Consider the following 27,920-nt stretch of genomic DNA (forward strand, 5'->3'; position numbering starts at 1 on the left):
GTTATCTGTGTCCCCAGGCTTAGGACAAGAATTTTCACTGGTGATTTAAGTATGGTGGCTCTGAGGCCCTGGACAATCAAAGCATGGCGGGGTGCCTCCACCTCTGGCTTGGATCAATACCTAAACCTTTAACTTAGACCCCTTCTTTCAATCCTAAATCCCTGTAAACCACATGTGACATCATAAAACGATCCTTCTATGTCCCTGTGCATTCCCAGGATAGTGAAGTAGTTTGGCTGTGTCTACCCAGGAAGGTAGAAGGGGGAGTCCTATGCATTAAAGACAGTCATCAGAATTGATCAGAGACCCCTACCATGGTGGCATCTTCCCCCACTCTCCCCCCCCAAAAAAAAACCTGTTTAACTTTCAAGTATAAAGAACTCTCTCCGTTGCTCTAATTGTCCATTTGTAATTGGTTCCTGTAGCTATGCGGTCTCAGATGAAATAATCTTTACAAATGAGCTTCCTCCAAAGACAGCGCAGCCACGTTTAAGCTCAAGTTCATTTATTTGGTTTGCTCCGGGCCTCGGCACTTCTGCTGGAGCTTGGAGCTTTGGGGCTACCAGGCCCGGGGAGCCCTCGCCTCTGCCCCAGCCTCTGAGCCTCCGCGCCAGGCCCAATTGCTCGTGGGCCAGCTCATTTCGCCACAGCTCGGAGCCCTTCGGGAAGCAAAGATTAAAGGGGAAAGTCGCAGCTGTATATTTATATTTTCATTGCTAGAAGGGAATTGATTTCCGTGCATTTATTTTGGTAGTTGTAATACACAAGGGCGGATTTGCGTCACCCGAGCAACTTGTCGGTGGAGATAAAGTTGCACAAATATTAAAAGGGGAAGTGCTAGGAGTCATTATAGAGTTTTTCTCCGGAAGAAATAAGGATTTCTGCAGTATCCTAAAATACTAAGGCCGCTTCTATTTTGAGACCAATCTCGCAGGCACATCCGCTCATTTGCTCAGAGTTTGAGTCCATCAAAAAAACAGGAGATGACCTGAACTCCGGCGAGCTCAGGGTTTCCTGCTGCTTTCTTGGTTCAGAGGGGTGGAGAGTAAGGAGGAGGGGAATCTGCGGCCTCCGAAGAGGGCTGGGGGCCGGTGGAGACGGGGCCTGGGGAAGGAGTGTGTGTGTGTGTGTGTGTGTGTGTGTGTGTGTGTGTGTGTGTGTGTGTGTGTGTTGAGGGGGCAGTCCGGGGGCAGAGGGCCGTTTCAAAGGTTCCCCTTTTCGCGGTCCCCCACCCCCACCCCCGAGCTCCGGATAGGCTAGGGTGGCGCTGATGCGGCTGCAAGGAAGCCGAGGGCCTGGGAGGCCCGAGGGGCGCGCGGGCCGAGGTGCAATTTACAGCTGAGCCGCGGACCTTGCGCGGAAAGAGGGGAGTCGGTGGGGAAACCCGACTTCCCGGCCTCGCCTTGGCCCAACCTCCCCTGTGCACCTGGCCTTTAAGTGCTGCGGGCGCGGGTCGTGGCTGCCGCGGGAAACCCGGAGGGCCCACATTTCTCCCCAGTCTGCCCCGCGCAACCACCCCCGAGGGCAGCGTCTTATTTGGGGGTAGGCGGCCTGGGGTGGGCCCTAAATGCATCTCTTAGAAAGGAGGGTTTAGGCGCAGGCCGCGGTTGGAATGTTGGCTGTCTCGTTGGAATTGAAACCGAACTGGAAGCGACCCTAGAGAAGAGCGACACGCACTCGTCCTAGTGACTTCCCTGAGGTCTGTGAAGTTGCGGAGGCCGCGCCCTGCCACGGGACCCTCGTCAGCATCCTCAGCCTCTGCTCACAACGCGTTTACTGTTGCCTTCCGAGGAGGGTCTAATGGTCTCAAGTGGCCTTAGGCTTGTCACTCCTCCTCCTCGCACTAGAAACGGAAGGACTGGTCTCCCGGCATCTCCTGCCCCAGGTGCCGGTGCTCTCAGTCCATCACAGTCAGTCGCTGGAAATACCAGCTCTGCGCTGGCTCCAAGGAGCAGGGCAAGAAAACCCTTCAGTAAAAGAGAGACGGAGGAAGAGACAGAGAGACTGGGGACGCGGGGGTGTTCTCAGCTGGCAGGTCGGAGATGATTGATTAGCGATTGATTACATTTCAGGAGAAAGTCAGAGTTTAACATCTGCAAATAGAGGGCCAGACACCATTAGAAATTAATTCAATTAGGCCAAATCCTAAACTCGAAATCGGCATGGCAAATTCAATCGCCTTCCTGGGTTTATTTGGTAAGAAACCTTAGTGCTGAAGTGAAATAAAAAAATGCCACAGAGGATTTATTGCAACTATATTGAGAGGGTTTTTTTTTGGGGGGGGGGAGGGTGAGGAATACCACAGAAGCACAGCTGCTCTGTTAAGAGATGCTTATTAGGATAATCGAAAACAAAAGATTTTGTGGTTTCATTATTGTTATTATTTTATTTTCTTCCTGAAAATGTGCAAGAAGAGCTCATTTGGGTGGCCTGTGGTTTGTTTGGGAGAGGGGTGGGGAAATCCATTCTTACTATAATTTAAAAGAGAACGGGATTCTTAAAATAGAGATGTTGATGTTGCGGAAAACCCCCCACAGCACCCACCCTGCGCCCCAAAAACCCAAAGTGCGAAAGGAACAGGCAGGCGGCCCCTGCAGCTTCTCCGGAGACCAGGCCCCAGGGGTTCCTAGGGAAGCAGTCGATGCATTGAAAGTAATATTTAACCCCAAGGAAATCTGCTCTTGTGGGCACTTGCAAAACAGCGGAGGCCACGTGATCCGGGGATGTGGCCGAGGAGGGAGGGTGACGTTTCCTACAAGGTGCAGCCGCAGAGGCGACGCGCGTGCCGCCCTCCCGGGTTTCGGTCGGCGGCCTGTTGTGCTGTCTCTGCGGCTCGAGGGAAAGTTTGGCTGCGTCCAAGGCAGACGTTTGGAGCCATTCATCTTATTTTGTTTGAAAAGTTACTCGTTCAAGCTGTCACCGTGTGACAGCTCAAAATAAAGCTAATTTGCGGCCGCTCCTCCTCTCTTCCCGGAGGATCTCAGAGGCGGCGAAGAGGGCGCGGTGCTGAATCGGGTGGGGACCCAGGGCCGCAACATTCGCGCGCGCGAGCTCGGGGCTGGGCAGCGTGGGGCGCGAAAGACGGAGCCTTGGGGAGGACACCGATTTTCGGGATGAAGGTCCGATTTGAAGAAAAACCGGGCCCGAGAGATGTAAAGAGAAAGACACTTCGGAGGCCTCCAGTGCGTTCTGGGAGGCGGGCTTTGTACCCGCCAAAATTATGCGGGATCGTCCGTTTCCCCAGGAGAGTGCGCCAGGGCCTCTGTGACCAACTGTCCACGCCCGGTGCCGGTTCGGCGCTGCAGAAGTGACTGGAAGGTCAGAATTCCCTGGCGCCGCCGAGAGGGACGCTCAGGACCCTGCTCGGCCCACACGGCAGCGGCAAACACTTTGGCGTGGCCGGGGCGTGGCCGAGGGGAGAGCCACGCCCCTCTTTGCCAATTCCCCTTCACTCTCCTCTCCCATTGGTCTCAAGGATGGCCAATCAGAGCTCAGATCGAGGCCCTACCCTGAGTCTGACTCGAAAGCTTCTGCCAAAACTTTGGGAGTTTTTAGAGAGGAGTTTTTTTTTTTCTTATTCCTTTTTTTTTTTTTTAACTAACGGATTATTATTGTTGTTGTTTTAAATTTAGCTCTTAGGGCTTAGCTGTTTGGGTTTTTCTTTCGGTGCCCGGCCCCTGTCTCTCCGGCTTCCCGTGCGTGTGCGGAGCCGCGGCGCCGGCCCGCGAGCCACCGCAGCGCCCTCGCTCGCCTCCAGCCCGCGGGGAACGCGGGTCCCGCGCCGCCTTCAAAGTGAGGTCAGGGCGAGCTGTGATCGGCGGGGATCCGGCCCTCGCCTTCTTCCTCGCTGGCGCTAGGGCTCCCTGGCCTCTTTTCAGGGCGGACGGAGAAACGAAAGAGGATCGTCCTCGGCTGGGCGGCCGCCTCCTCCGGGACTCAGCGCGCCGCTCCCTGCGCCCCTACCCACCCATCCATCCGGCCCGGCCTGGCCAGGCCGCGGAGTCCGCTAGGCGCACCCGGCCAGGATGTTCGCCGCCGGGCTGGCTCCCTTCTACGCCTCCAACTTCAGCCTCTGGTCGGCCGCTTACTGCTCTCCGGCCGGCCCGGGCGGCTGCTCCTTCCCCCTAGACCCAGCTGCGGTCAAGAAACCCTCTTTCTGCATCGCAGACATCCTGCACGCCGGCGTGGGGGAGCCGGGGGCGGCCCCGGAGGGCCTGGCCGGAGCCTCGGCCGCCGCCCTCGCCGCGCACTTGGGCTCAGCTCACCCGCACGCCTCTTTTCAAGCTACCGCCAGGTCCCCGCTCCGACCCACCCCAGTGGTGGCGCCCTCCGAAGTCCCGGCTGGCTTCCCGCAGCGGCTGTCTCCGCTCTCAGCCGCCTACCACCACCATCACCAGCCGCAGCCGCAGCAGCAGCAACTACCGCAGCAGCAACAGCCTCCGCCTCCACCGCGGGCCGGCGCCGTGCAGCCCCCAGTCTCCGGAACACGGGTGGTCCCGAACCCCCACCATAGCGGCTCGGCCCCAGCCCCCTCCAGCAAGGACCTCAAATTTGGAATTGACCGTATTTTGTCTGCAGAATTTGACCCCAAAGTCAAGGAAGGCAACACGCTGAGAGGTAGGTCTGGGGCGAGAGACCGCAGGCCTCTGACGGGGCCCTGGGGCAGTTCGGGTTACCTTTGAGTGTTTTTACAATTAAGGACAAAGTGGTGATAAAAGGAGGGAGAAGAAAATCAATTGTGAGAAGATTATGAAGCACTAGGTTTAAAACCGACCTGATCCTTGTTTAAATTAAAAAAAAAAAAAAGCCCTCCAGGAATGCTTTAAAAACACACTTCACAGAATCGATACTCATGAAAATGGTGGTTGTAAACATTTGCTGAAATGACTATCACCTGTCTGTCTTTAATCACATACCTGGAGAGAGAACTATATTATCTGTCAGGGAAAGCCCTTTTGGGGAACACTTTCCGTTCGTTTATCTGAACCCGAGGAATGTAGAGAAACAAATGAACTCTCAACTCCCAAGGGGAGAGGGCAGCGTGGGGCTCCTTCCGTTGCGTGGTTTAGGTCTGTGGAATTCTTAAAAGGCACCTGAAAGTGACCTCGTTTTAGGTGAAGTCCCTCCCTGCTATCCCAGCTGGGAGGTGGCCGTGTGGGACCTGTTGTGTGTCGCCCCTTGGCCGCAACCGGGAGAGAGGGGTTTAGGGCGGAGACAGGGGTCTCTCCTGACTTTGCTCCAGGAAAACCAAATGGAGGACTCGGGGGAGGGGAGGGACAACTCGGCCCAAAGAGTATGGGTTTGCTGTGAAGTGTAACCGACTCTTTTTTTTTTTTTTTTTGCTTTGTCCCCAGATCTCACATCCCTGCTCACGGGCGGGCGGCCCGCGGGGCTACACCTCCCCAGCCTGCAGACCTCCGCCGGCCAGCTATTCGCGTCTTTAGATCCTATTAACGAGGCTTCTGCCATCCTCAGCCCCTTAAACTCGAACCCGAGAAATTCAGTCCAGCATCAGTTTCAAGACACGTTTCCAGGTGCGGAGCGGGCAGGTTCACAGACAGCAAACTTGGGGCTGACGTCTTCCGTGGCGACAGCGGTGGGGCAACTCGGGAGTTGGGAGTTGGTGCGGGAGGCCACCCAGGTTGGGAGAGAGAAACCGAAAGATTTCTCCGTGAGCGGGCTCCCTCTCTGGCCGGCTCCCGAAGGAAAGGCGTGGGGGCCCGGGGAGCCAAGAACGTGTGTGCGTCGGTGGGTGGGATGGGGTGGGGTGGGGCTTTTTCTGGTCTTTTCTCGGGAGAGGGTCCTTTGAAAATGTGGCCGAGGGAGGTGTTGCTTATTATTGTACACACATTTTGAAATGACCTCAAACCCTTTTGACCCAAGAGATTGTATCTGCCCTGCTTGCAGGGGCAGATGAGAGAGAGAGACAGACAGACAGACAGAAAATGAAGCCAAGGCTGACATCTCTAGATCCTTCAGGCCCCAGGCGACGTTTTCCCCTGCTCTTAGCCTGCCTGATAGCCAAGCATCAGATTTACACTTTTTCCTTTGGAATTAACGAACCAGCCACAGGTCTCAACTCACCACACACTCGCTTTAAGCTGTTTCATTCCCTTCTCAAAAGCTGTAAATTCCTCCCTGGAGGAGGGCTTTGTGAATGCCCCTAGGGCTGACTGTTAAGCAAACTGTTTTTAAGAGCCCCAGGCGGCAGGCTGTGGACCGGGTGCTAACTGGGTCCTCGGGTGTCTCTCTCTTGACCCGACTACACCGCTTCCTCCCCACCCCTCACCAGGCCCCTATGCCGTGCTCACGAAGGACACTATGCCCCAGACGTACAAGAGGAAGCGTTCTTGGTCTCGGGCGGTCTTCTCCAACCTGCAGAGGAAAGGCCTGGAGAAGAGGTTTGAGATTCAGAAGTATGTGACCAAGCCAGATCGAAAGCAGCTGGCCGCGATGCTGGGCCTCACCGATGCACAGGTAAGCCAGCTCCCACCCTAATGCACAACCCCTCCGTGGGCAGCCTGCGCACCCCAGTCCCAAGGACCCCTCCGCGCCGAACCACTCTCCTGCAGTGGAAATACAAGGTCTTGAATTTCGGGAGACTTTGTGGACTTCCCAACTTAAGACAGGAGCGAGGAGGGTGGAGGAGAAGGACGGAAGGAAGGCAAAGCCCACCCCCAAAGATGTGTGTCAACAAGCAATGTCTGTTTATTTTGGCCAACAGGCAAAAGACCCGCTGAGAAAGCAAATAGGCTGTGGGAGGTAATAATTATGTACTCGACTGGAGTGCAATTCGCTGTAGGAAGCAGTTTGTCTCAGAAGAGATAAAAACCCAAAGTCAAGAGATTGTTATTGGCTTTTCTCCCCTCCCATCCTCCCTCCCTCCTCGTCCTCGTCCTCCTCCTCCTCCTGGATTGTGAAATCCCCGGTTGTGAGGAAGTGAAAACATCATTTCAAACGGAATTACTTAGCCCTGGGAGGGCAAGAAGTCCGTTTGGAGTGGCCTCGGTCTGATTTTCTAACGGCATAAGCTCTGAAGGAAAAAAATCTCAGGTGGCGTGTGGGGAGCGAGGGAGAGAAAGAAAAAAGATTTCTTAGAACGCTGAAGAGCATTTCGGCAGGTTCTGGCTTCTGCATACTTGAAAACTTTGCAAGAAAGTAGCAAATCTATCGTGCCTGCCTTCCATGTCTGAATTCATTTTTTCTTTTCTCAAATTCAAGAACTGGACTTTTTTTTTTTCCTTTTTCCTTTTTGAGTTTTGAAACCAGAAGAGTCACCATTCCACCACACCCCACAACAATGGCCCTTGCTCTCTGGATGCCAAATGTTCCGAGCAGGACAGAAGCCAAAGGCAGGCACTTTTAAAAGGCCCCCTTCGCCGCACAACCCCCCCACCTCTGTGTCTCTCTGTCCTCCATTGCACAACTCCCCTCCCCAACACACACGCTGGAAGAGCCCAGCCATTTTCCACCAGCTGTGGATGTTATTTTTAAAAGGGGAGCTGGAACTTGTGTGAATGCATTGGGTCCCCCAGGGGATGGTATATATTTATATAGATCCCCGCCCTGTCTCTACCCCCATCCTCCACTGTGCACAGGTTTCATTCCAGCGTTTTCTGGGCCCACAGTAGGATGAGTTTATCCTGGCCAGGGGCTGGATCCTGACCTGCTTCTGAGAGCATGCGTGCCAAGGAACTGTCTTGCACTGAAGGTCCAGCGGTGCCCCAGCTCCACTGGGACCGACTTTTTGAACCCCTTTCCCCTCTGTGCGTCCCATGGTTCCTCCCTAAAATGAATCGCTTTTGTAGGGACTTTTGCCTCGGGTTGTGGCCTGAGAGGAGGGGGGCCAGCTTAGCGGGAATTCTTAACATTGGTTCCCCGAGCCCTTGAAACTGTGTGCAAAATCTTGGGAATGTGAGCGTTTTGGGGGGGGCTAGGGGTCAGTCAGATTCTTGGGAGGGTCCTGACTCAAGTGAGGTTGAGGAAGCGACCGTTTAGAGGAGAGATCCTCCCGCGTTTGCAGGCGAGGTGCAGGACTCTGCCTTTCCAACAAGTATTCTGGTCATTCCAGGCTGCAGGTCGGGAGAGCTGAGCTTTGAGAACCAGGCCTGGTGCATCCAGCAGGCGGGGATCTCTGGCGCTCTCCTTGTTTCCCCGGGCAGCCCCTGGGCCCCTGCACCTAGCACCGTGCCTGGCCCTGTCCTACGGGGGCTGGGGACAATTAGCACTGCTTTCCGGCCTTCTCCTGGGGCTCGCTGGCTGGACTGCAGTGAGCCTGGGTCTCATCTCGGTGTCCCTTCTCGTCCCCTGGCCGCACAGGTGAAGGTGTGGTTCCAGAACCGGCGCATGAAGTGGCGGCACTCGAAGGAGGCCCAGGCCCAGAAGGACAAAGACAAGGAGGCAGAGGAGAAGCCGGCAGGCGGAGCCCCGGCTGCGGACGGCGAGCAGGAGGAGCAGAGCCCCAGCCGCTCCGAGGGGGAGGCCGAGAGCGACAGCAGCGACTCTGAGTCTCTGGACATGGCCCCCAGCGACACTGAGCGGACTGAAGGGGCCGAGCGGTCTCCACACCAAGCCACGGTCATCAAGACCTCGGTCGCCGGTGCAGTCCTCTCCACCAGCAGCGGCGGTGGCGGAGTCAGCGGCGGCGGTGGCGGAGTCAGCGGCAGTTTCGCCTTCAGCGGCCATGGCGGCAGCAGTACCAGCGCGGGCAGCCTTGGCGGCGTGGCCCTGGAGCTACTCCCGGCGCCCCAGCCCACCCTCAGCAGCGCCCCCAAAAGCCCCGAGCCCGCTCAGCCACCGCTGGGAGGCCTATAGACGGGAAGAGGGCAGAGAGGACTGCGTCCTGCCTGCAGACGCCTAGCCTTCCAAGCGTCGTGGTTGGATCTCGTGCCTACTTTATAGAGGTGGCCTGGACACGGCCAGAGATGCAGCGGTGGAGCCTCCTTCCCCACGTTCGCATCTCGCCCCTCGCTGGCCGCCTGCTACAGCCCACACTTCAGTGGCTGGGGGAGAGGCAGCGCCCCAGCGGGACACTTCTCCTGGATACAGGCAGCTCACACTGTGACCAGTGACTCCGCAGTTCCTTCCCGCTCTAGGGGTCGCCAAGACCTGCTGCACTTAGGATGCCACAAATGTGTAAATAAAACGTTTACTACGGTTTGTAAAGAAAGGCTGGTTGGCTGGATGGGGCACTGTGGTCAGGGGTCTCTGTGCCGGACTTTAGCCCCAGGCCGCTGCGAGTCACAGCTGCTGGAGGTGGAGACTGGAGATTTGGGGGTACGTGCTGCAGCCTCAGAGCCACCCTGTTGCAGAGATGGGGCTTGGGGCTTAACTGTCCCACCAGTTCAGAGTGATCTTTGCCTGCAGCCCACCAGTCGCCACTGAACTTGTGCTAGGTGACCCTGAGTGTGTGGCCTGAGAGCTAAGTTGGCCAGAAAAGCTGTTAGGGGCTCCGTGGGAAAGCCACGGAGAGTCAGGCCCCCTGAGTGGGCTTGCAGGCTTTCTGCAGATGCACAGTTGGGATGGACAAGACGGTGGTGCCGACGAGGGCTAGTGGGGCCACAGCCTACCCTCCCAAGGTGGCCGCTCAGTGCCGTGCCTGGAACTGTGGGGCAATTCCAGTGCAACCGGCCCTCGCTCACATCTGGTCTGTAGTGTCCTGGAGGAAAGAAAGGACAAGCAGACCACAGTGGTTAGAGCTAGAAGGCCAGGCCTGGGATGGCTTTAAAACAGCCCAAACAGTTGCAAGGCAGGTAGGTGCCTTGTTCAAGGTCATACTGAGGCCAAGCTGCAGACCAGAACTTGGACCCTCCTGGCTTCCATTTGGCTAGCGATGGGTCTATGAAACTTCACCTGCACCCCAATCCACACACACCCATCTTCCTTCAGAATTGGGCTACTGCGGGCACCCGGTGGATTAAGCTCTTCCTTCACCCCCTACCCCCCAGAGCTGCCATGATCTGAGAGGGGAGTTGCCCCATCCCACTGCAGGCGGAATAGAGCAAACCCATTTTATCTCCATGCTGCTACTGGAATGGGCCAGTTGAAAAAACTTTTGAAAGCTTGAAGAAAGAGTCAAAGCTCCCTACAAGACTGGTCCTCCCCTGGCTCACTTTCCCTCGAAACTACACAATGTCTGGAGTTTGTAAAAACATTCTTTTGGGAGATTTTAAAACAAACATGTTGCTTACAGACTTGATCACCCGGGTCTACTTGGCACAGAGCTGTGAGAAGGGTGGGAGGCATCTGATAGGCCAACCGTCCATTGGGGGAGCTGGTTCTCACGGAGAGCAGTCCTGTGCCCGACACGCTGAGGTCCGGGAGCCTACGACCGACCACCCTTGTCCCCTGGCCAGAGTGGGAAAGCCTCCCTGGTCTGGCTCAGCTCCTTCTCCACTTTGACCTATTAGCTCGAGCACATTTTAAAAAACCTTCCTTACAGATTTATAGACCCAAGGGCAGCGCAGACACCCCAGATTTATTCTTCTCTGGTTGGGCGCATCAGACACCTGGGCAAGTCCCAGAGCACAGCGCAGGGATGCAGCGCTGACCATTTCCTACCCTAGTGCACCCCGCCCCCCCCCCCACAACCCATCAAGCTGAATGTACACAGTGGGGAGGGGAGACCAGGGTGGTCCGAGGGCGGAAAGGGAAAAGAAAGGTGGAGGCCTCAGGAGGGACCGAAAGTTAAAGGGGAACGTGAGCCAGCTGTTATCCCTAAATGTGCCACAAAGGAGGGGTGGGCGGCCCCCCACCTGCTCCAAGTGCCAGCCCCCAAAGGAGGGGTGGCGGGGTGGGGGGAAGTTACTTCATTCCTTGACTCTGCAGGCTCTGCTGCATGAGCTACTAAATTCTCTCTCTATCCCAATTTTGCCTTTATCACCAAAATCCGTTTCCTTACACACCCCAAATGTTGAGATTCTGGAACCAGAACTTCCCAAGAACATCGAATTACAGGCACTTGAATCCAGTTCTGGCCTTAAGGAAAAGAAGAGGGCCACATTATGTACCTGGCTGAGGAGCAGGGCACAGGAAGGGATATGGGAGAGGCTGGTACAGCAACTACCCTGACCTTGCATGTGACTGCTGCCCCCGAGAACCGCCCGCCCTCCCGCCCATTTCTCCGCCGGGGCCCAGGCTTCAGAAGTGAAGGAAGTCATCCCCGGGCACCGTAATGATGTGATTTCAGGTAAAATTGGACCTTATCTCTGCCAGGATCAGCCAGACCAGAGAGCGCGGTGAGCTGGGCGGAGGTCCATAAAGGTGGGGGTCGGGGTCCTCCCGGACAGTTCCTAGGAGGCACCCCTTCCTCCACACCCCCCACTTTCATTCCTGAACCCTTTCCCAGTGAAACTAGCCGGCTTTATCCTGGGCAGTGGAGTTCTCCCGCATTGTCATGGGGGGGGGTGCGGGGGTGCGGGGGTGCGGGGCAGGGGCCGAGCATCACAAGACCCAGAGAAGTTTAAAGTTCAGTTGGAAGAACAGCAGTCACGGAGGGGCCGGGAGGAAAGCGGCATTTCGGGGCGGGTCACGCCAGCCCGGGACTGCCGAAATCTTCCTGACGGCGCTCGACACTAGTAGGAGCAGCTGGGAAAGCTAGATATTCTAGAGCTAAGGACCAGATCTCCCCTGCACGGAAGGGAAGGCTGAGTGCCGAGGGTCGGCGGACGCCAGGCCCGCCGAATCGCGAAGGGCTGGGGCTTGCGGGCCTCGGGTGCAAGCGGGCCTCCCAGCAGACCAAAGACGTGGCCCCCGCCGCATCCCCGCTGCGCCCAGGCCTCACCCTTTCCTAGAAGCAGTAATAACTCTTTGCTTGGAACAGAGCTGTGCCCCAGCATCCGCAGCAGCCTTCGCGGCGCCAAGCCCCAGAGCAAGGTAGCAGGACGCAGCTGGAGGGGCGGCCACCAGTGCGCACCTCTCTGGGAAGGGCGAGGCGGGTCTAACACTGCGCCCCGCATTGTGCGCACATGCGCACACGGGTGCACACGCAAACACCACGATCACACACATACCCACGGAGGCACACAGAGCCCAGACTCAGACATCTGAGAGTCTCCCAGAGATTTCAGGTTCTTGTGGATAAAACCCGCCGCCTTACTCTGCCCGTGTGCGTGAGCGGGGCGCTCGCCTAGCAGTTTGCTCGCCCTGCGCCAAGCTTCTCAGACCAAACCACTGAAGCCGGAGCCGCGTCCTCCTCGCTGGGTCCACCTCAGCCGACAGCGGGCGGGGATCTCGATCCCCAAACTGCCTGGGAGCGGGTCGAAGTGGCTGCACTGTCCCCGCTGGAAGCCAAAGCTGCCTGGCCCTTCAGCGCTTCAAGGAGAGGCTGTGACCCCCATAACAACTTAGGAAAACGCCCCGGTCTCCCATCCCCACCCTGTAAGTCCTCCTGTGTGTGTGTGTGGGGGGGGCAGTTACTCAGACTCCAAGGGTCACAGATCCCTCTGACCCCCTCAGCCCCTCGGAGGGGACTAATGGTATGGGAAGTGCCATGCTGGCTAGGGTTCTATTTTACTTCATTTTCGACGGGAACAAGCAGGTGAGTTTTGAGTGCCTGGCCTGCTGGTCCCTCCTGTTCTACGCACCTGAAGCCATTATCACTGGAAAGTGACCCCAGGTTCCCCTGCTCAAGCTCAATGGTACAGTCTTAGCTCCAGGAGCCTTGGGGTCCCCAGGGCCTGGCAGGGACCAGAATCTGCAGCTGGGGATTTTCTGGGGGCATTTTAGACTTGAGCTGTAACCTGTTCCTGGATGCGATCCCACCTCCTCTGAAGCTCTTGTTTGCTGGACCGACTGTAGCAAGAAACAGGGAAGAGGGCCAGAGGCTAAGGTCAAGGCACCCTCCTCCCATCTTCACCCCTACCCCTCCCCACCCCCCAGGCCCTTCCTTTAAGGAGCTTTGTCCTCTTTTAAGGAGGAGGAGACGGCAGAGAGACTGTGGGCCAAGAGCTCCCCACACGACCCAGTCACACTGATTTAAAGATGGCCCAGAAGACCCCAAAACATACAGGGTCCTCTCATTCCCCCTTTTTGGGGAAGGGTTCTGGGGAAGGGTTTGCATTCAGGCGTTGGGGCTGGGGAGATGCCCCTTGATTTAATTGCTCACACCCGCCTCTGGTTCAAAGCCACACCTTCAAGGTTGCGGCGGGACTGGTGGGCATCCCACAGACAAATGAGCCGCCTTCTCTGGGTCTCCCTCTCACACACAAGAGCGTTAAAACCTGCAGTGCACACCCCCTGCAGCGGCTTTGCACATCCTGACTGCTGGCATGGGGGGGTGCACTTTCTAATCATTTCCCTGCCCCACCCCTGAGTTCCAACAGAACAAGGCTCTGTCTGAACAGGCAAGCTTGAAGAATTCCTGGCCCTTGGGTCCCTTAGCTGCCCTGCACTCTGTCACTTTAGGAGGGAAAGCTAGGTGTCCCAGAAGATGCAGTTGCTTCCTCCTTTATTTCTGGGGTGAGGCAACCAAGGCCAGGCTGGAAGTCATGACAGTTGCTCAATGTCCACCCCCCACCCCCCCACCCCCCACCCTCCACCATCCCCGTGAGTGAGCACAGAGGAGTTAGTGTCTATCGAGATCCAAAGGAGACGCATATTCCTCCTGGGCCCGTTTGACCAACCGAATTCCGATCCAAATCATCAAAGCTACATGGCTTTTTGAGAAGACCGTGCTTCCTTTTTCCCCGGGTGGGCCCTGAGGGGTGTCCCTGGCACAGTCACAGGCGCTGGGTCTTCCTCTGGTTGTCACCCAGCCTCCAGGCTGTGCTGCCTCTCTGGCAGGTTTGGCTTTGCTAACACTGTCCAGGCAACGCCTGCTCGTAGGATTTGTCCTCCCTGCTTTTCCACTGTCCTCTGGTCGCTGACACTTGGGATTCAGGTGCAAGGCCTGGCGGTGCCTGTGGGCAGCAGCTGTGCTGGCTCGTTCTCTCTCCCTCTGCCCTTGGACCCAGCCCCCGCCCCCAGCCTTGGCAGACTGAGCCTCCCTCTTTTTCCAAGTGCACCCTTTCAGTAGAGGAGGAACAGGAGGCCACCTGCTGCACCCTGAGAGCTTGGGCTTCGGTGACCCCAAAGACTCTCTGGGGGCTGGGTATGGAAAGAGGTCCACTGAGCACTGAATGGTGTGCGCCAGAAGGCGCTAGTTAGGGGAACCCAAACTCGCCCAGGAAGGAGTCGTTCACTCACCAATTACTAACCCCCTCCCTCCCTTGTGACCTTGGGAAATTGGTCTAACCACTTGGCTTCAGTTTCCTCACCTGTATGACAGGAGCTAAACAAAGTTACCTAACCTATAAATTACTGTGAGGATTAACTGCATTTACAAAGGTGACCCGAGAACCACAGGTTACATGCAACCAGCGCCATGGGCTTCCATGTCACTGCCTTGCTTCATCCATTCGTTTAGTCATCGCCATATTTATCGAGGCCCTTGTCCGCGTACGCACGGTTGGGGAAAGAAGAGAAGCAGAATGCAAGACGGTCTTCACTCTCCAAGAAATCAAATCCTTAGAGGGAGGCTCCTGAATGCAATGCACTAACAGTGTGCCCAGGGGAAACCCTTCAACGAGTGCTCGGACTGTGATGACAGGGGTGTCCACGTGGTCCCACGGACTCCTGAGGACACCCACTGGCACGTCTGCCCGTTGGTCCTACTGACGCTGAGTGCAGCAACTCCCTCCCCACACACAGCAGGTACCCAATACAACGCTAGCGAATGTGGTTGAGAGTTTTCCTTGGGGGATGGGAGGTGAAGAGGTTAGAGTTTTTTGGGCACTTTGGGTTTGAGGAAAGTTTCAGCCAGTGTCTCGGGTCCAAGAAGGGAAAAATACGTGACCGCAGTTGGGATCGTCTCAGGACAAGTGGCCCTTTGGGAGTTCTATTAAGTTCTTAACCAATCTCATAGAAGGAGGACCTCAAAAAACAGAAACACAACACCATTGTCCCTTCACTGAGGAAAGGCACCCCCTGTTTCTCGAGGACAGGGTTGGGATGGGCTCGTGCCTGGAGAAATCCTGGCACCACCACGGGGCGTGGCCTGGAGAAGGTGTTTCAGCAGGTGTTTACTGAGTAACAGATGTCACCGTTGTTGTGGCCATTGTGGTTGTAGTCTCAGGGGGTCCTCAGAAGCGATCTGGTCACTTGGTTAGCATTGTAAACACAGGGGGAAGCTGAGGGACAAGGCCCGGAGCCATCCAGGGGTGACGCTGGGAGGAGTGGACTCGGAAGCCTCAAATCATCTGGCTGAGGCTACAAAGGGTCTCTGATACTAAGACCACCATAGAGCAGCAGGAGAAGAGGCTCACAAGGGAAGCACAATACAGATGGCCAGAGCGCTCCTCACGTTTCACACCATCCTCTACCTCTTCTTGTAGGTTCAGTGACTTGTCTACAGTCTTCCAGCCAGCAGGTCTACGTAAGGACTAGGACTGAAGCCTTTCTGTGTGTCCTTCGGTCCCCTTCCTAGGGTCCAGCCTTGCAGGGGCACTGGGAGGGCGGTGCGGAAGCTGGAGAATCTGCAGGGAGTTGTCCTGGGCAGTCCGCACCTCTCCGTCTCCCTCTGCTGTGCAAAGGCTCGTTTTATTTCGAGGGGTCCCAGAGCTGCCCGGACCCCCAGCTCACCTCCAGCGATTCCCGGGTCAGCCCATTTCAGCCTTGCTTTGATTTTCAGGGCTGTTTATTTTTGTTGCTGGGAATGGGGGAGCCGGGGACAGGGGGAAGGCACCCGAAGCACTTCCCAAAACGTGGCGGCAGCTCAAGAAAGGAGCGAACGGATAGATGAACTGTCGAATGCACTCATGAATAGTGAATAGGATTCCTTATCTCCCCAACCGCCACAGCCGCACAGGGTTCGGTCCACGCATCGGGGTACCCTGGACCCTCCACGCCCAGCATTGCAGGCATCCTGCTCTCCCTGCGAAGGCGGTTCAGGGAGGCGGTCTCTCCCCGCCCCAGACCCCGACCCCGCTGGCTGGAATCCTCTGCCACAGCGGGTCGCTGGCTCCACCCCGTTGTTCGCCACACCCGGGCAGGGTTTGCAGGGTTGGGGTGCTCTGTATTCTCAAATCCCCAACCGCTGGCTGAGCCCCCGAGTCCAGAAGGTCAGCGCTGGCCTTCAGGCCGTGATGAGGTCATCACGCTGGATGGTCGTGCGGGAGAGGGCAGTGCCCTGACATCGTCTCCATCCATAAGGCTGCCTAGGGCTCCCCGCAGCGCACTAAGCCGGATCCCGGCGTCCCCGCCGCCCACAGGGGCCAGGCCTCCAGTTCGGACCTCTTCCCTGAACTGAGAGCGCAGTTTGGGGGTGGAACAAACGGGGTGAAAGGAAACGCATCAAACTAACGACTCGCTTTGGGCATCTCTACCTTTTCCCACTTTTCATTTTTCCCGCAGGATTTTAAGAGCGGCTGGGCCGGCCGGCGTGGGTCGGGGATGACGAGGGGGCAGGGTGCGTGACTTGGGAGGAGTAGCCGGAAGCCAGGTGGCCCCGGAGGCGGTGGACTGCAGCCCGTCCAGGAAAGGCAGGGGTTTATTTTTACTATAAAGCCCGAACTGCCCGTGTAATTAAAAAAAGAAAAAAGACCCGCAGGGGCACCACCGCCCTCCCAGGCACTGCTAGGGACCAAGGGTGATGCGCTGCTGTGACACTGGGGTCACCGGAGCCCCAGGGTCATCCATCCACACAGGCACACCCCGAGCTTCGGGGCAGATTCTGGGCCGGGGGCGGCCAGCAGCCTGGGCTGCAGCAACGCCAAGGCCCCGGGAAACGCAGCCTCCAAATCAAAAGTTTTGGCCACGGAACGTTTCTCCCCACATTTCCCGGCTTCGCTTTGGTCTGGTTTTGGGATGAACGGTCCTCGGGAGCCGCACCCGCCGCCAGCGTCTTCTCCAACTCTCCCGCTGTGCCTTCCCATTTTCTTCTGCTCAGTCGGCTGGCTGTCTGCGGGGCAGTTCAGTGTCCCCGCCACATCGGTTGGGGGAGCCTACCCGATGTCACAGACACAGGCAGTGGGGGCTCACCTGGCAAACAGGAGGAGCTCCATGGTGGGAGCTGGTATTGAACTGTCAACACTACTACTACCATCGAGTCAGGCTAATTTTCCCCCCGGCTGGGGACGGTCAGGATCGCAGTTTGAAATCACCCAAGGTGGTTGTGTGCAGGTGAAAATTCTTTTCCACTTTAAAGTCAGAACTGAAAGTCTTGTGTCTCCTTGAGCCCACAGGGCAACACTGAACGAGAAGGGATTATTCTCCTGCTCTTTCTTACAGATAGTCGCTTTGAGAGGCAGGGGTGGGATAGTTTCACCCACCCAGGTGCCGGTCTGGCAGGGGTGTGGCCAAGCCCCTGACTCAGAAACCGGGAAAGTTCTTGCTCCAGCTCCTCAGCTGGTGGGCTTCTGCGACTGTCTCTTCAAAGACAAAGGAAGTTTGCAGTTCAGGAAAAAGCTTTGCACTCTCTCTCTCTTTGAGAATTATTCGGATCATCGTTTCAAATATTCACCTTACATCGCCAGAAGATGCAACCACAGAGAAATCTTAAGCATCGCCCTGCTGCGCGTCCAGGGAAAGTGAACACCTCGAGTCCGCCCTTTAGGGTCTGCGACCAGGACGACAACCGCAAGAGAGAGGGCCTACTACAGAAAAATGTCTTTAGCGAAAGGTTGCCACGTGCACTCACTGTCCCCCTCGGCACTGGGACAAAGATCTGCGTGGTGTAGGAGCCACAGACCTTGCCCTCGGCGCTCCTTTCTCTTTTCCCCCGCTCTCCGGACCTCCTCCAGGCCGGGCCTCTCTCCCGTGCTGGTCCCTCCTTGCATAGCAGTTTTCCGAGCAGCAGCGGAGGGGAGTTTTCTGCAGCCTGTGACCGGAGTCCTAAGGCTGCTCTGGTGCCCGGCAGCAGGGACCGCGATGCGCGGGGCCAGCTGCCGCTGCGGGTCCCAGCAGCCCTTTGCTGCCGGCTACAGTTCCTGGGGCCGAAGCACGGAGCTCGCGTGTGCGCTGGCGGGCGGCCCTTGGCCTCCGAGCACCGCGCGTGGCGCGGCAGGCGGGAAATTTATGGTCTGTGTACACTTTCTGGTTCCAGAGTCCTGCGCACCAGGGCGACTGGGCCCCCCACACCCCAGGCTGCGTGCTGGGGCCGCAGGCGCGCGGCCGTGTACGGTGCCCCATGTATGTCTCTCCTTTTTGCTGCGCTAAGGCCAGAAACTCCTTGGGAGGGCACGGCTAACAACGAAAGCCCGGCAGGCAGGGGCGAGACTAGGAAGCCCGCCTGTGTATACTGGCGGTTGGTTTGGAATCGCAGGCCGCGGGCACCGGATGGGATTCCAGGACCAGGGCTTGGCTGCGGGGCGGGAAGTGCAGGCAGGTCCCCGGCCGGGTGTCCTGTCCAAGACCTCGGGGCTCAGACTTCATTCCGTTTGTAGCGTTGTAGCGTGGGCCTGGGGCAGGCAAAATGGCCCATCAACAAGCCAGGCTAAATAGGAGAATTACTTGGGGCGTGGGTGCCAGGGAGCGAAGATAGTTCAGGCATCAGTGGGGAGCAGGTGACCCGATGCCGTGCAAGACCCTGGCGGCCAGAGCAGGGCAGGTCCCTTACCTCCTGCTGTCCCCAGGGCTGCTTGTCCCGGAGTGTGACCGCTTTTGTAAGGACGGTTGAGCCTAAGACAGTTCCACTAAGAATACAGGGCACTTCCTTTCAATGTATACGCAGAACGTGGCAGTGTACCAGGCACTCTTCTAAACACTTCACACGTGTTGACCCATTGACCAAATTCCGGTGGGGCAGTTACTCGCACTGCCCCCATTTTATAGATGAGTAAACGGTGGCAAGGAAAGGTTCGCTTGCTGAAGGACACGCAGTTAGCAAGTGGGGTGTGGAATGGGTTACCTCTGTCGCTCCAGGCCTGCATGATCGCGATCATCTGTAGTACTTCTGAAACGAGTACTGATTTCGGGTGTTAAGAGTCATGTGGGTGAGGGTGGGTGGGCGCGGGCTGAATTCCCGCAGAAAAGCGTGGGCGGTTAACCTATGCAGACTTTCTCCTAAGAAACGGGACACCTGTGGGGTGCGGGGAGCTGCGACCACCACGGGGTCCGGCGAGCAGGGTGGCCAAGTCCGTAAATACCAGCCATTGAACAAGCCCCTGGGGGTGCGGCCAAGCCAGGGTAGTGGCCACTCACCCTCTGCTTTCTTCTGATTTGGGCTGAGTCTCTGCACCTGGGAGCTCTCCGGCCCCCACGCTTGGTTAAGACCCGTGTTCCCAGATGTGCAAGGTGTCTTAGGCAGGGGGCACAGTGCCTGCACTGTGTCAGCTTTTCTCCGAGGACATCTGATTATTCTTGCGTCTTTACTGTTCGTGGGGAGGCGGGGAGTCACACCTCGAAAGCTTTGGAACCTCTAATGGGGTGCGTCCTGGGGGAGGGACAAGGCAGAGAAGGAATGTGGGGGTTTGTTTGAACACAGGAGGAGGATAGCAGTGAAAAAGGAGCAGGGTGAATTACGAAAGAACGGAGGCTGAAAAGAGGCACAAGAAATAGGAGAGAGAAGACGGAAGCCCGTGAAGATAAATGGAGTTTTGAAGCATTTCTCACATTTTTAAAGAAGGTTGGGGCTGGGCCGTAAATTAATAGATTTATTCGTCAATCAGGAAAAAGCCGTTAAGATATTTTTGGCTTGGTCTGTGGGAAAGCAATTTCTTTGATTGAGTTGCCCCAGAAGACCTTCTGAGGCCCTCTCAATTCTGCACAGGGTGGCCTCCTCTGTCCAGCCTGCTGGGAGGAGGGGTGAGGGGGGGCGTGAGCGGGAGCTCCCCACCCCTGGGAGAAGAGGCCTTTCCATTTCTTCCAGCATCTTGAATTTCACTTTGCACATTGCTTCTACTTCTCAATTTGATCCCTGCTGCCTTGGAGACTTGGAACCTCCGACGGAAAATTCTGTCTCTGCAACTTGTGCCGCCGTCTCTGGTCCTTTCCTGAGGTCGCCTGCATTGACCTTGGCCGGGTTCTTGGCCTCTCCCCTGCCCCAGCACAAGGAAATAAGAGAAAGCAAGTGACGGGGAGGGGTGGGGTGGGACAAAGTCCCCCCGAATGGAAGGAAGGAGGCCCAGAGCAGGGTGAATGAAGAATTGTTCCTCCCCGGGCGGGCACGGAGGAGCTGAGTACTTCCTGTCAGTCCCTTAACACTCAACGTGGGGTCCTGAGACCCTTACGGGTCTCCAAGACCCTTACAGAGGACCTCAAAGGCCAAAGCTATTTTCACAATAAACAGCTATTAACTTTTCCACCAGTGTTCGATGGTGTTTCCCAAACGCTACATTGTGCACGGTTCTGCTGGCCTATGGGAGCATCTAGTGTGTAGATTCTAGTGTTTGATTAATGTTTTGGTTTCTAGTTCACCACAATAAAATGCATTTAAAAATATGTTTTGGTTTTCTGTCTCTACCTGTGCCCTATGGTTATTCACACTTAAATTAGTTAAAAAGAAATATCACCGGCCACATTCCCATTGTTGGACAACCACCAGTGGCCAGTGGCTGTCACACAGGATGAGAGTGCAGATAAAAATATTTCCATTTTCATAGGAAGTGCTGTTGGACTCTGCACTTGCTGTCTTCTGAAGTTGGACTGTTTTCTCAGCTCTAAGGTAAGTTGGACTGTTTTCTCAGCTCTAAGGTAAGTTGGACTGTTTTCTCAGCTCTAAGGTAATAGAGCTGGACTGTTTTCCAACTGAAGTTGGACTGTTTTCTCAGCTCTAGGGTAATAGCTTCTAAGGCTAAACGAATGAGAGGCAGCATCGCTGGTCACAGAGACCATGAACTCTGGGGCGAAATGGGAAAAACCTCAGTTCAGCCCAGATAACTTGGGTTCCTTTCAAAAGTTCTCCATGGTTCAGGGTCCTTACCCATAAACAGGAATCATAATGATAGTAATATAAGTAAGCGATATAAGTACATAGGAATATAAGTAGATAAGAATAGGAATAAATAGGAAGAACAGGAGTAAATAGGAATAAGTAAATAAGTCATATAAGTAAATAGGAGTCATCAATAGTAATAACAACAATACCTTTCTTGTGCGTTGTTGTGAACATTTCCAACGAGAAGAGAAGTGAAGCCACCTGAGAACCAGTAGGTGACAGACTGGAAACCACTACCACATGTGTGTCAAGATCATGGTCATCGCATGTACAAAGTGCAGACCTTGCTGGGTGACAATAACATGAAATTCCCCTCCATGTATATACTTATGTATATGGATAAATATACACTGTATTTTATATAGTGTTAGAAAGTAAACAGAACACAAAATTCTCCATCTCAGCCATTCTAAGTGTCCAGTTCAGTAGTGTGAACTCGCCCACCTCCAGAACCTTCCCATCTTTCCAGATTGAAATTCTGTGTCCATTCAACAACCCCCAACCCCACTAGGAGTGTTTTTAGGTTGATATGAATTGGTCTCCAGGCTTTGGAATTTCAGTTAATACTTTTGACTAGGTGTTAATCATTCCAGTCAAGTAATCAATTAGCCAGTGTTTCAAAAGAGCTACAGTGGCCAGGAGAGGACAGCAGGAGTCCCAAAGCTGTCATCAGTGCCACTGAGTACACCATTTCCACATCTTTAACCCCCTGAACCTTAACAGCTGCTCCCAACCACCAAGCTCTGAATATATCTCAGGGTTCAAGATGGCGTGATGTCCCCAGATGATGGCTTGTCCTGGGTTTGGATTTAGGAAGTTCGTATTGGCTGGCGCATTAGGTCACTGAATTTTTCAAGTGATATTTTCTGGGAAGTGCCTGCAAGGTTGGTGTTACAATATAGTAGATAAAGAACAATAAGCTCAAAGCTAATCTCTGGTTGCATCTAAAGGCCTGACGATGGTTATCGATTGTAAGGTGGACAAAACCCAGGATATTTAGCGGTCCCTTTGGTACAGTGAGCAGGAGGAGAGGAAAAATTCTCCCTAAAATAATGGCAGTCACTAAAAAGAAATAAATGCTTTCTTTTGGTAGAGTTCTCTCTCTCCAATGTTTTCATTAAAAAAACATTTTATTTATTTATCTTTAGAGAGGGGGAAGGGAAGGAGAAAGAGAGGGAGAGAAACATCATGTGTGGTTGCCTCATGCACCCCACACGGGGGACCCAGCCCACAACCCAGGCAGGTGCCCCGACTGGGAATCTAACTGGTGACGCCTTGGTTCAAAGGCCCGCACTCAGTGCACTGAGCTACACCAGTCAGAGCTGTAATGTTTTTATTGAAAAAAATAAAGAACGTTAATGTGAATTTTCAATGAAAATATTTGATAAATACTCTAGGCACATCGCCCAGGATACTTTCAGGCGCAGGTAGACGACAACTCAACACGGCATGCCCACTGAGGGAGTTTATTGCTTGGCAGGACTGCACAAGTACAGTGGAGGCGTGAGTTGTACATGTGTCCCGCCCAGGGCTCTGGCTCTGTTTTCTGGGCGTTTCCTACCTTTGCGTGTCTTCTATCCCCTTTGTGCTCATTCTGGCCTCTTTGCTGCTACCAAAGCTTCCCCGACACCTGTGCATACAATCCCACCTAGAATAAGAAACTGCCTGTTACCTAGAGCTCCCCCAAAAGGCCCGATGGGGGGATTGGTTAGTTCACGTGCTCCTCCCTGCTCCAGTCATTCTGGTCAGTGGAACACCCTACTGTATGTGCCAGGCTGTCTGTGCATTTCTGAGCACAGGCATCCCCAGAAGGACATTGGGGCTTTATTTGGGAAGGGGAGCAGAGAATGAAAACTAAATAGGCATCAGAGGAATCCACTAGAGTATGTCTTCGTTCAGGGCATGGTTAAGTTGTAATCTTATTTTTCACGATTAAGAATCTCTTCTTTTGTCAGAGAGCTATGTGCTCTCTGGGCACAGAAGACAGAGCTTGACCGTGGCCAGAAGGGCCATATACAACAGGAGACGTCCTTCTAGTCTGGAGATGACGGCTCTCCCCCCATGTCGGTGTTAAAGAACACCGTTCCCCTTGTCAACATTTCCTGGGTGGCGTTCTTACCTCGTAGATGCTGTGACTTGTCTCAGTCATCTCAGATACTTGTTAAACTTCAGATTCTTACTTCTCTACTAGGTTCTACTTTGGTAGGCCGTAGATGAAGTGTTACCTGGACGTTTGGGTGTTTAAGAAAGCATCCGGGGTAAGAAAGAGTAAATGAAAATCGGTGACGCTTTTTCTCTGTATCGCCTACTGGAGAGCTTAGCAGGCTAATTCCTGAGAAGTGTTTGGGGGCCGTCTGGCCTGGATTTGGAGTTAACGGCCTAGGCTTCACACTTTTTTATCCTTTGATTCTTTTTCTCATGGGACAAACTCTTCTTGTACCATGTATTTGCTTGACATGCTCTATGAAATTCTTTGTGGAATGAAATGGGATATACAGATCGGAGTCTGGCCAAAAATGGAAGACGTACTCCGAGACAGTTGGGAAATAATCACCGCCCGGAGTCTCAGGGGCTGGGAACCGAGTTCGTTCCTTGGGGCTACCGACGCGAATGACCACAAACACCGTGACTGAAATGGTGGCACTGTGTTTGCTTACAGCTCCAGAGGCCAAGGGTCCAAAATGAGCTTCCTTGGGCCCGAAGTCAAGGTGTTGTCAGGGCTGGTTCCTTCTGGAGGCTCCAAGGGGCCTTTTAGCTTCCGGTTACTGCTGGCACTCCTTGGCTTGCGTCCATGTCACCACGATCTCTCTGCTTTTTGAACACACAGCTTCTTCCGTGTCCAATTCCCCTGCTCTGAGCACACTTGTGGTAGTATTTAGTCCCCACTCAGATAATCCAGGATAATCTCCCATCTCGATGTCCTTCACTTAATCAGATCTGCAAAATCCCCGTCCCCATATGACGTATCACCCCCAGGTTCCAGGGATTAGAAACTGGTTATCTCTGGAGGCCATTATTCAGTTTCCCACGTGGAGGACTGTGCTGCTGGAGTCTGGAGCTGGGGAAGAGAAGGCACCCAGCTGTGACTGTCAGGATGGTGGCCCCAGTCCCTGTGGGGAGCGAGTGGGAGGAAGAACTAGCCTAGCCTCCTTTTTCACCTCCCTCCACCCCTTGGCCCAATCTCCTGCCGGTGGGTCCCACCAGCCAAGGGAGAAGAGGAAACCTAGGGACATCAGCCTCCTGGGTACAGAGCAGGGCAGGGCAGAGCAGAGCAGAGAGCCATCCGGAAGGTGCCCAGCCTGCAGGTGCCCAGGGAGGCCGGCCCACTGCCAACTGTGGGCAGGACTGAGGTCCTGGTCCCTGGAGGTGACCCCTAGAGGAGGGTCTAGTGCTGGAGTTTGTCACTCAGCGTGCATGCGTGTGAGTACACACACACTTGCACACACTCTCCAGGGTTTTCAGGGAGTCTTGGGTCTGAGCCCCTCCAGGTCAGCGGAAACAGTCTGAAAGGCATGAGGCCGAGTTTCAGCGCACATTTTGGCCTTCTTTTTGTGATCCCCAGTGCCCTCGCTGAAGGCAGAAAAGGGCTGTTTGGTTGCTATAAAAGAGTCTAAGTGGTAATGGGACCCTGGGCATTCAGGAACCACACTCTGAAATCGGCACCAGTCCCCTCTCTGCATCAGAAGCTTCCAGTCCCAGGGAATTATGTTGCCGACGTTGTCTTCCAGAGCCCCTTGCTGCTCTGGAGACTTGCAGCTGAATGGTGATGCCTTGAATCTCACAGCTGCCCTCTCCATGTAGAAATGTAAAACCGAGCTCAGGCCAGCAACAGACTGGAGCCCACAGGGCTGCGGGTCCAGCCGTCGGCACCGCAACCGCCAGCCCACACGTTGCACAGCTTCCCTTCCCCTTTGCCACTTCCCAGCAGGTGCCCCTTCCCTTCTTCTGGCGCGGGCCACCTGCCAGCCATACCCACAGCCACCAGTTCAGCCCTCTGCCTCCTCCACCCTGCCCTCGCCCTTCCTGGCGACCCCCCTGGGACTGACATCAGGTGTTTGGGGAAAATCCCATGTACACATTCCTGCCCTCTAATGATGGCCCGGATTTTTTAAATAGACATTTGAAACTAAAGACAAAACCAGCTGTTTCTTGAGGGGGGAAAAAAGCAAAACATGAAAAGAATCTCCCATATAACACACCATCCCCACCCCCCAAGCCCAAACCAATAAAATGAGTCTGACCAATATTTCAAACTCCCTGCCTTGTTCTCTGTGACTAAAACTAGTAGAAGAAGCACAATGAGGAGTCCCTATTGACGCGAGATTTACCATTGTTCATTTAATTAAGGTTTAGTGTAGCTAACGGGCTACTGGTAGTTTCAGTATTAAAGGATTTCCCGCTGCCCCCTCCCCGCAAAAGGACAAATGTTTTATATAGTACAGGCATTTCATTGTTTTTGTAGTATCCTTGGTGAAAGGACAAAGTTTTCAAAATGCCATCACCGGGAAAGGACTCCACAGTTTGGAATTTATCCAAATTTGCTGCTTGTATCTTTCTTTTAAAAATTTCTCAGGGCTTAGATGCATATCTACCATAACTATTATAATAATCCTCTAAAGGAGACTTCCATCCGTCATGGTAGAAAGCTATTTCTTTTTAGTGGGAATGCTTTAAAATGTCTTGTTTGGACAGAAATGACCATCCATTAGTTGGTAATTTAAGCAAGTTCCTTAAAGTCGGGCAATTAGTTTAATGAGACAGTTGGCCTTTTGAAGTCGAATGGGACCAGGGATGAGCTCATCACTCCTCAAGGGGACACAAATCAATTTGGTGTAAAAGGTTGAGAGACACAGCTCCCTCCTCCAGTTTCAAGGGGAGATCATGCACACACGGATTTAGCTGCAAGCATGGAAATTCGATGGTGGGCCCCTAGGCTTTCTGGTCGCCGCCATACTGAGGAGGAAGAGCCCACACCTGCTCCGCCTGTCACTGGGAAAGATGACAGGCCCCGATTAGGCCTCTGTGGAGGCCAGAAGCTCTTGGGGGAGCAGCCCTCGGTCCTGACTCAGTGGAACCACGGCGCACGCACGGAATGCTGGCCCCCGAGCAGACGGAAGTGCAGATACATGAGTGGGAATGGTAGAGGCCCCGCCATGAGAGCCGCCAGCTGCACCGGCCGAGAGCTGTTCCACACAGCGGCCTCTGCAGGGCGGCCAGGCCACCTTTAGATGTTAATCAGAGGCATCCACATGTTCTGTCTTCACCCTTCAAAGGAAGGTGTCAAATGTCTTGATGAAATACCCCTCTGCTTACTCAGACAGGGGGACTCAGCCACCCTGTGGATAAATGACTCAGGGTGAATCCACAGAGAAGGGTGAGGCTTGGTGAGAGCCCTGGTCACAGGGCGGGAGTCATTATATCATAATTGGTCCGTGGGGCAGAGCCCAACCAAGGCCATGGTCCACGTTTGAAGGCAACAGCTGGACCTGGGGGGATGGGGACTGGAAGAGATGTGGGTATTACGGGGTGAGGGACACGAGAGAACGGCACTCCGTGACGGCAGCCAGCTCTTGCCAAATCCACTTATTGCAGTAGAGTGGCAGACACTGCGTACAGCTGTTTGGGTGCAAGAAACAGCGGAATTGCACAATGATATCATGGAGCTTGAAGGGATGAGTGATCTACCAGTTTGGGAGGTCTCTGGTGGAAGTGGACCACCTAGGTGCATGGTATGCCCTGCAGAGAGAAAAGCATTGGTGCCTTTATGCAGAAACAAGGTTGAGTTTGATCTCTACCACTGGGAGGGGCCCCTCTTCTGAGACTGGCTTTTCTGCTATACCACCCTTACCCCCACCACCCCTCCCCCAGCTTGTGACCTTTTATACACTGCCGAAGAGCAGAACAGGTTTTGTCTTCTGGGTGGTGGTGGCATCACAACTCTCTAGATTTGGGGAGTTAAAACTCTTCGTGATGCTGATAGGAGGGAGAAGTGGGCGGAGTCAGACATAGGAAAAACCCTGCATTCGGATATTTCTAGGGCACTGGGCTTTCCCACTTGGGGATCCCTTCATGCTGCAGCCACAGTGAAGATGCAGGCAGCTGTCTTGCGGACAAAAGCCAGAATGGTCTGGGGCCACGTGCAAGTCATGGGCTCACGCTGCCTGCCTTCTGTGCTCGGATAGCCACCTCTCCCTGCTTTCCACCATCCTCCCTGCCAAGGCCTGCCCACAGGTGTTTTCTTTCCCACCCCAGGACTACCCAGGTGTTCCATTTAATGTGGGACCACCCAGAACAGCTGGAAGTGCCTATTGTGACTGTGTGTGTCTTGAGGCTCTGGGTCCTCCTACGGTTAGTCTGTCCTGCCTGAGCCCTTCGTAGTTGGTCTAGCTTTTGTTGGAGTTAGAGAATCAGGGTGAGTGCTCTCCTCATTTCAAAAAACTGAGTCTAGGAGTGGCTTGGTCTGCCTCCGCCAGCCTTGTGATTGGAGCTCCAACTTCAGTTCAGTTTGACCAAGGCCGTTCGACACGTGGCAGTGTGCTCAGAACACGGTGCAGGATGTGGGTGGGTCTGGGCAACTTGAATCCCCAAAAGCCCAGGTGAATCTGCCCAGTTGACATTATTTGCCACCCGGAGACCTCCCCTCAGCTCTGCACAGGAAATTGTTCTTCCTTCTTTTTAATTGGCCTACATCCTTTTTTCTCCTTACATGCCAAAATAAGGTATACCTCTTCCAGGAAGTTCACCTTGATTAATTCTACACAGTGTCCTGGCATCTCTAGTGGCCTCTATACCCCATCTGATTGATGTCAGATTAAATACGGGGTTTCCAGCCAGTTTTGAACTCTGGTTTCATGGTTTCCTGAGTTGAGGTGGTATTTTCACCTCTGCTGTTGCTTATGCAGTTTTGAGACCCGTACACCAGGTGGTGGTAGTTTCCACAGGCTCTGATTGTACATTCTGAGTACTTTGCAGAGGCGGAAAAAATGGTAGGGCAGGACTTTTTCATCAA

The 27,920-nt window shown here is 54.6% G+C and overlaps 1 protein-coding gene across 1 annotated transcript; it reads left to right on the top strand.

The window, feature by feature from the left end:
- The first annotated feature begins 2,329 nt into the window (after positions 1-2,329).
- On the top strand, positions 2,330-10,198 carry HLX (H2.0 like homeobox). The gene is made up of 4 exons (XM_037128365.2): positions 2,330-4,617; positions 5,355-5,534; positions 6,293-6,477; positions 8,320-10,198. Exons 1-4 carry the CDS (start codon positions 4,026-4,028, stop codon positions 8,812-8,814), a joined length of 1,452 nt encoding a protein of 483 aa, XP_036984260.2. The 5' UTR covers positions 2,330-4,025; the 3' UTR covers positions 8,815-10,198.
- The last annotated feature ends 17,722 nt before the right edge of the window (positions 10,199-27,920 follow it).

This window comes from Artibeus jamaicensis, unplaced genomic scaffold (assembly GCF_021234435.1).
Source record: "Artibeus jamaicensis isolate MK-2021 breed Jamaican fruit bat unplaced genomic scaffold, CSHL_Jam_final contig_467, whole genome shotgun sequence".
Lineage (NCBI taxonomy): Eukaryota > Metazoa > Chordata > Mammalia > Chiroptera > Phyllostomidae > Artibeus > Artibeus jamaicensis.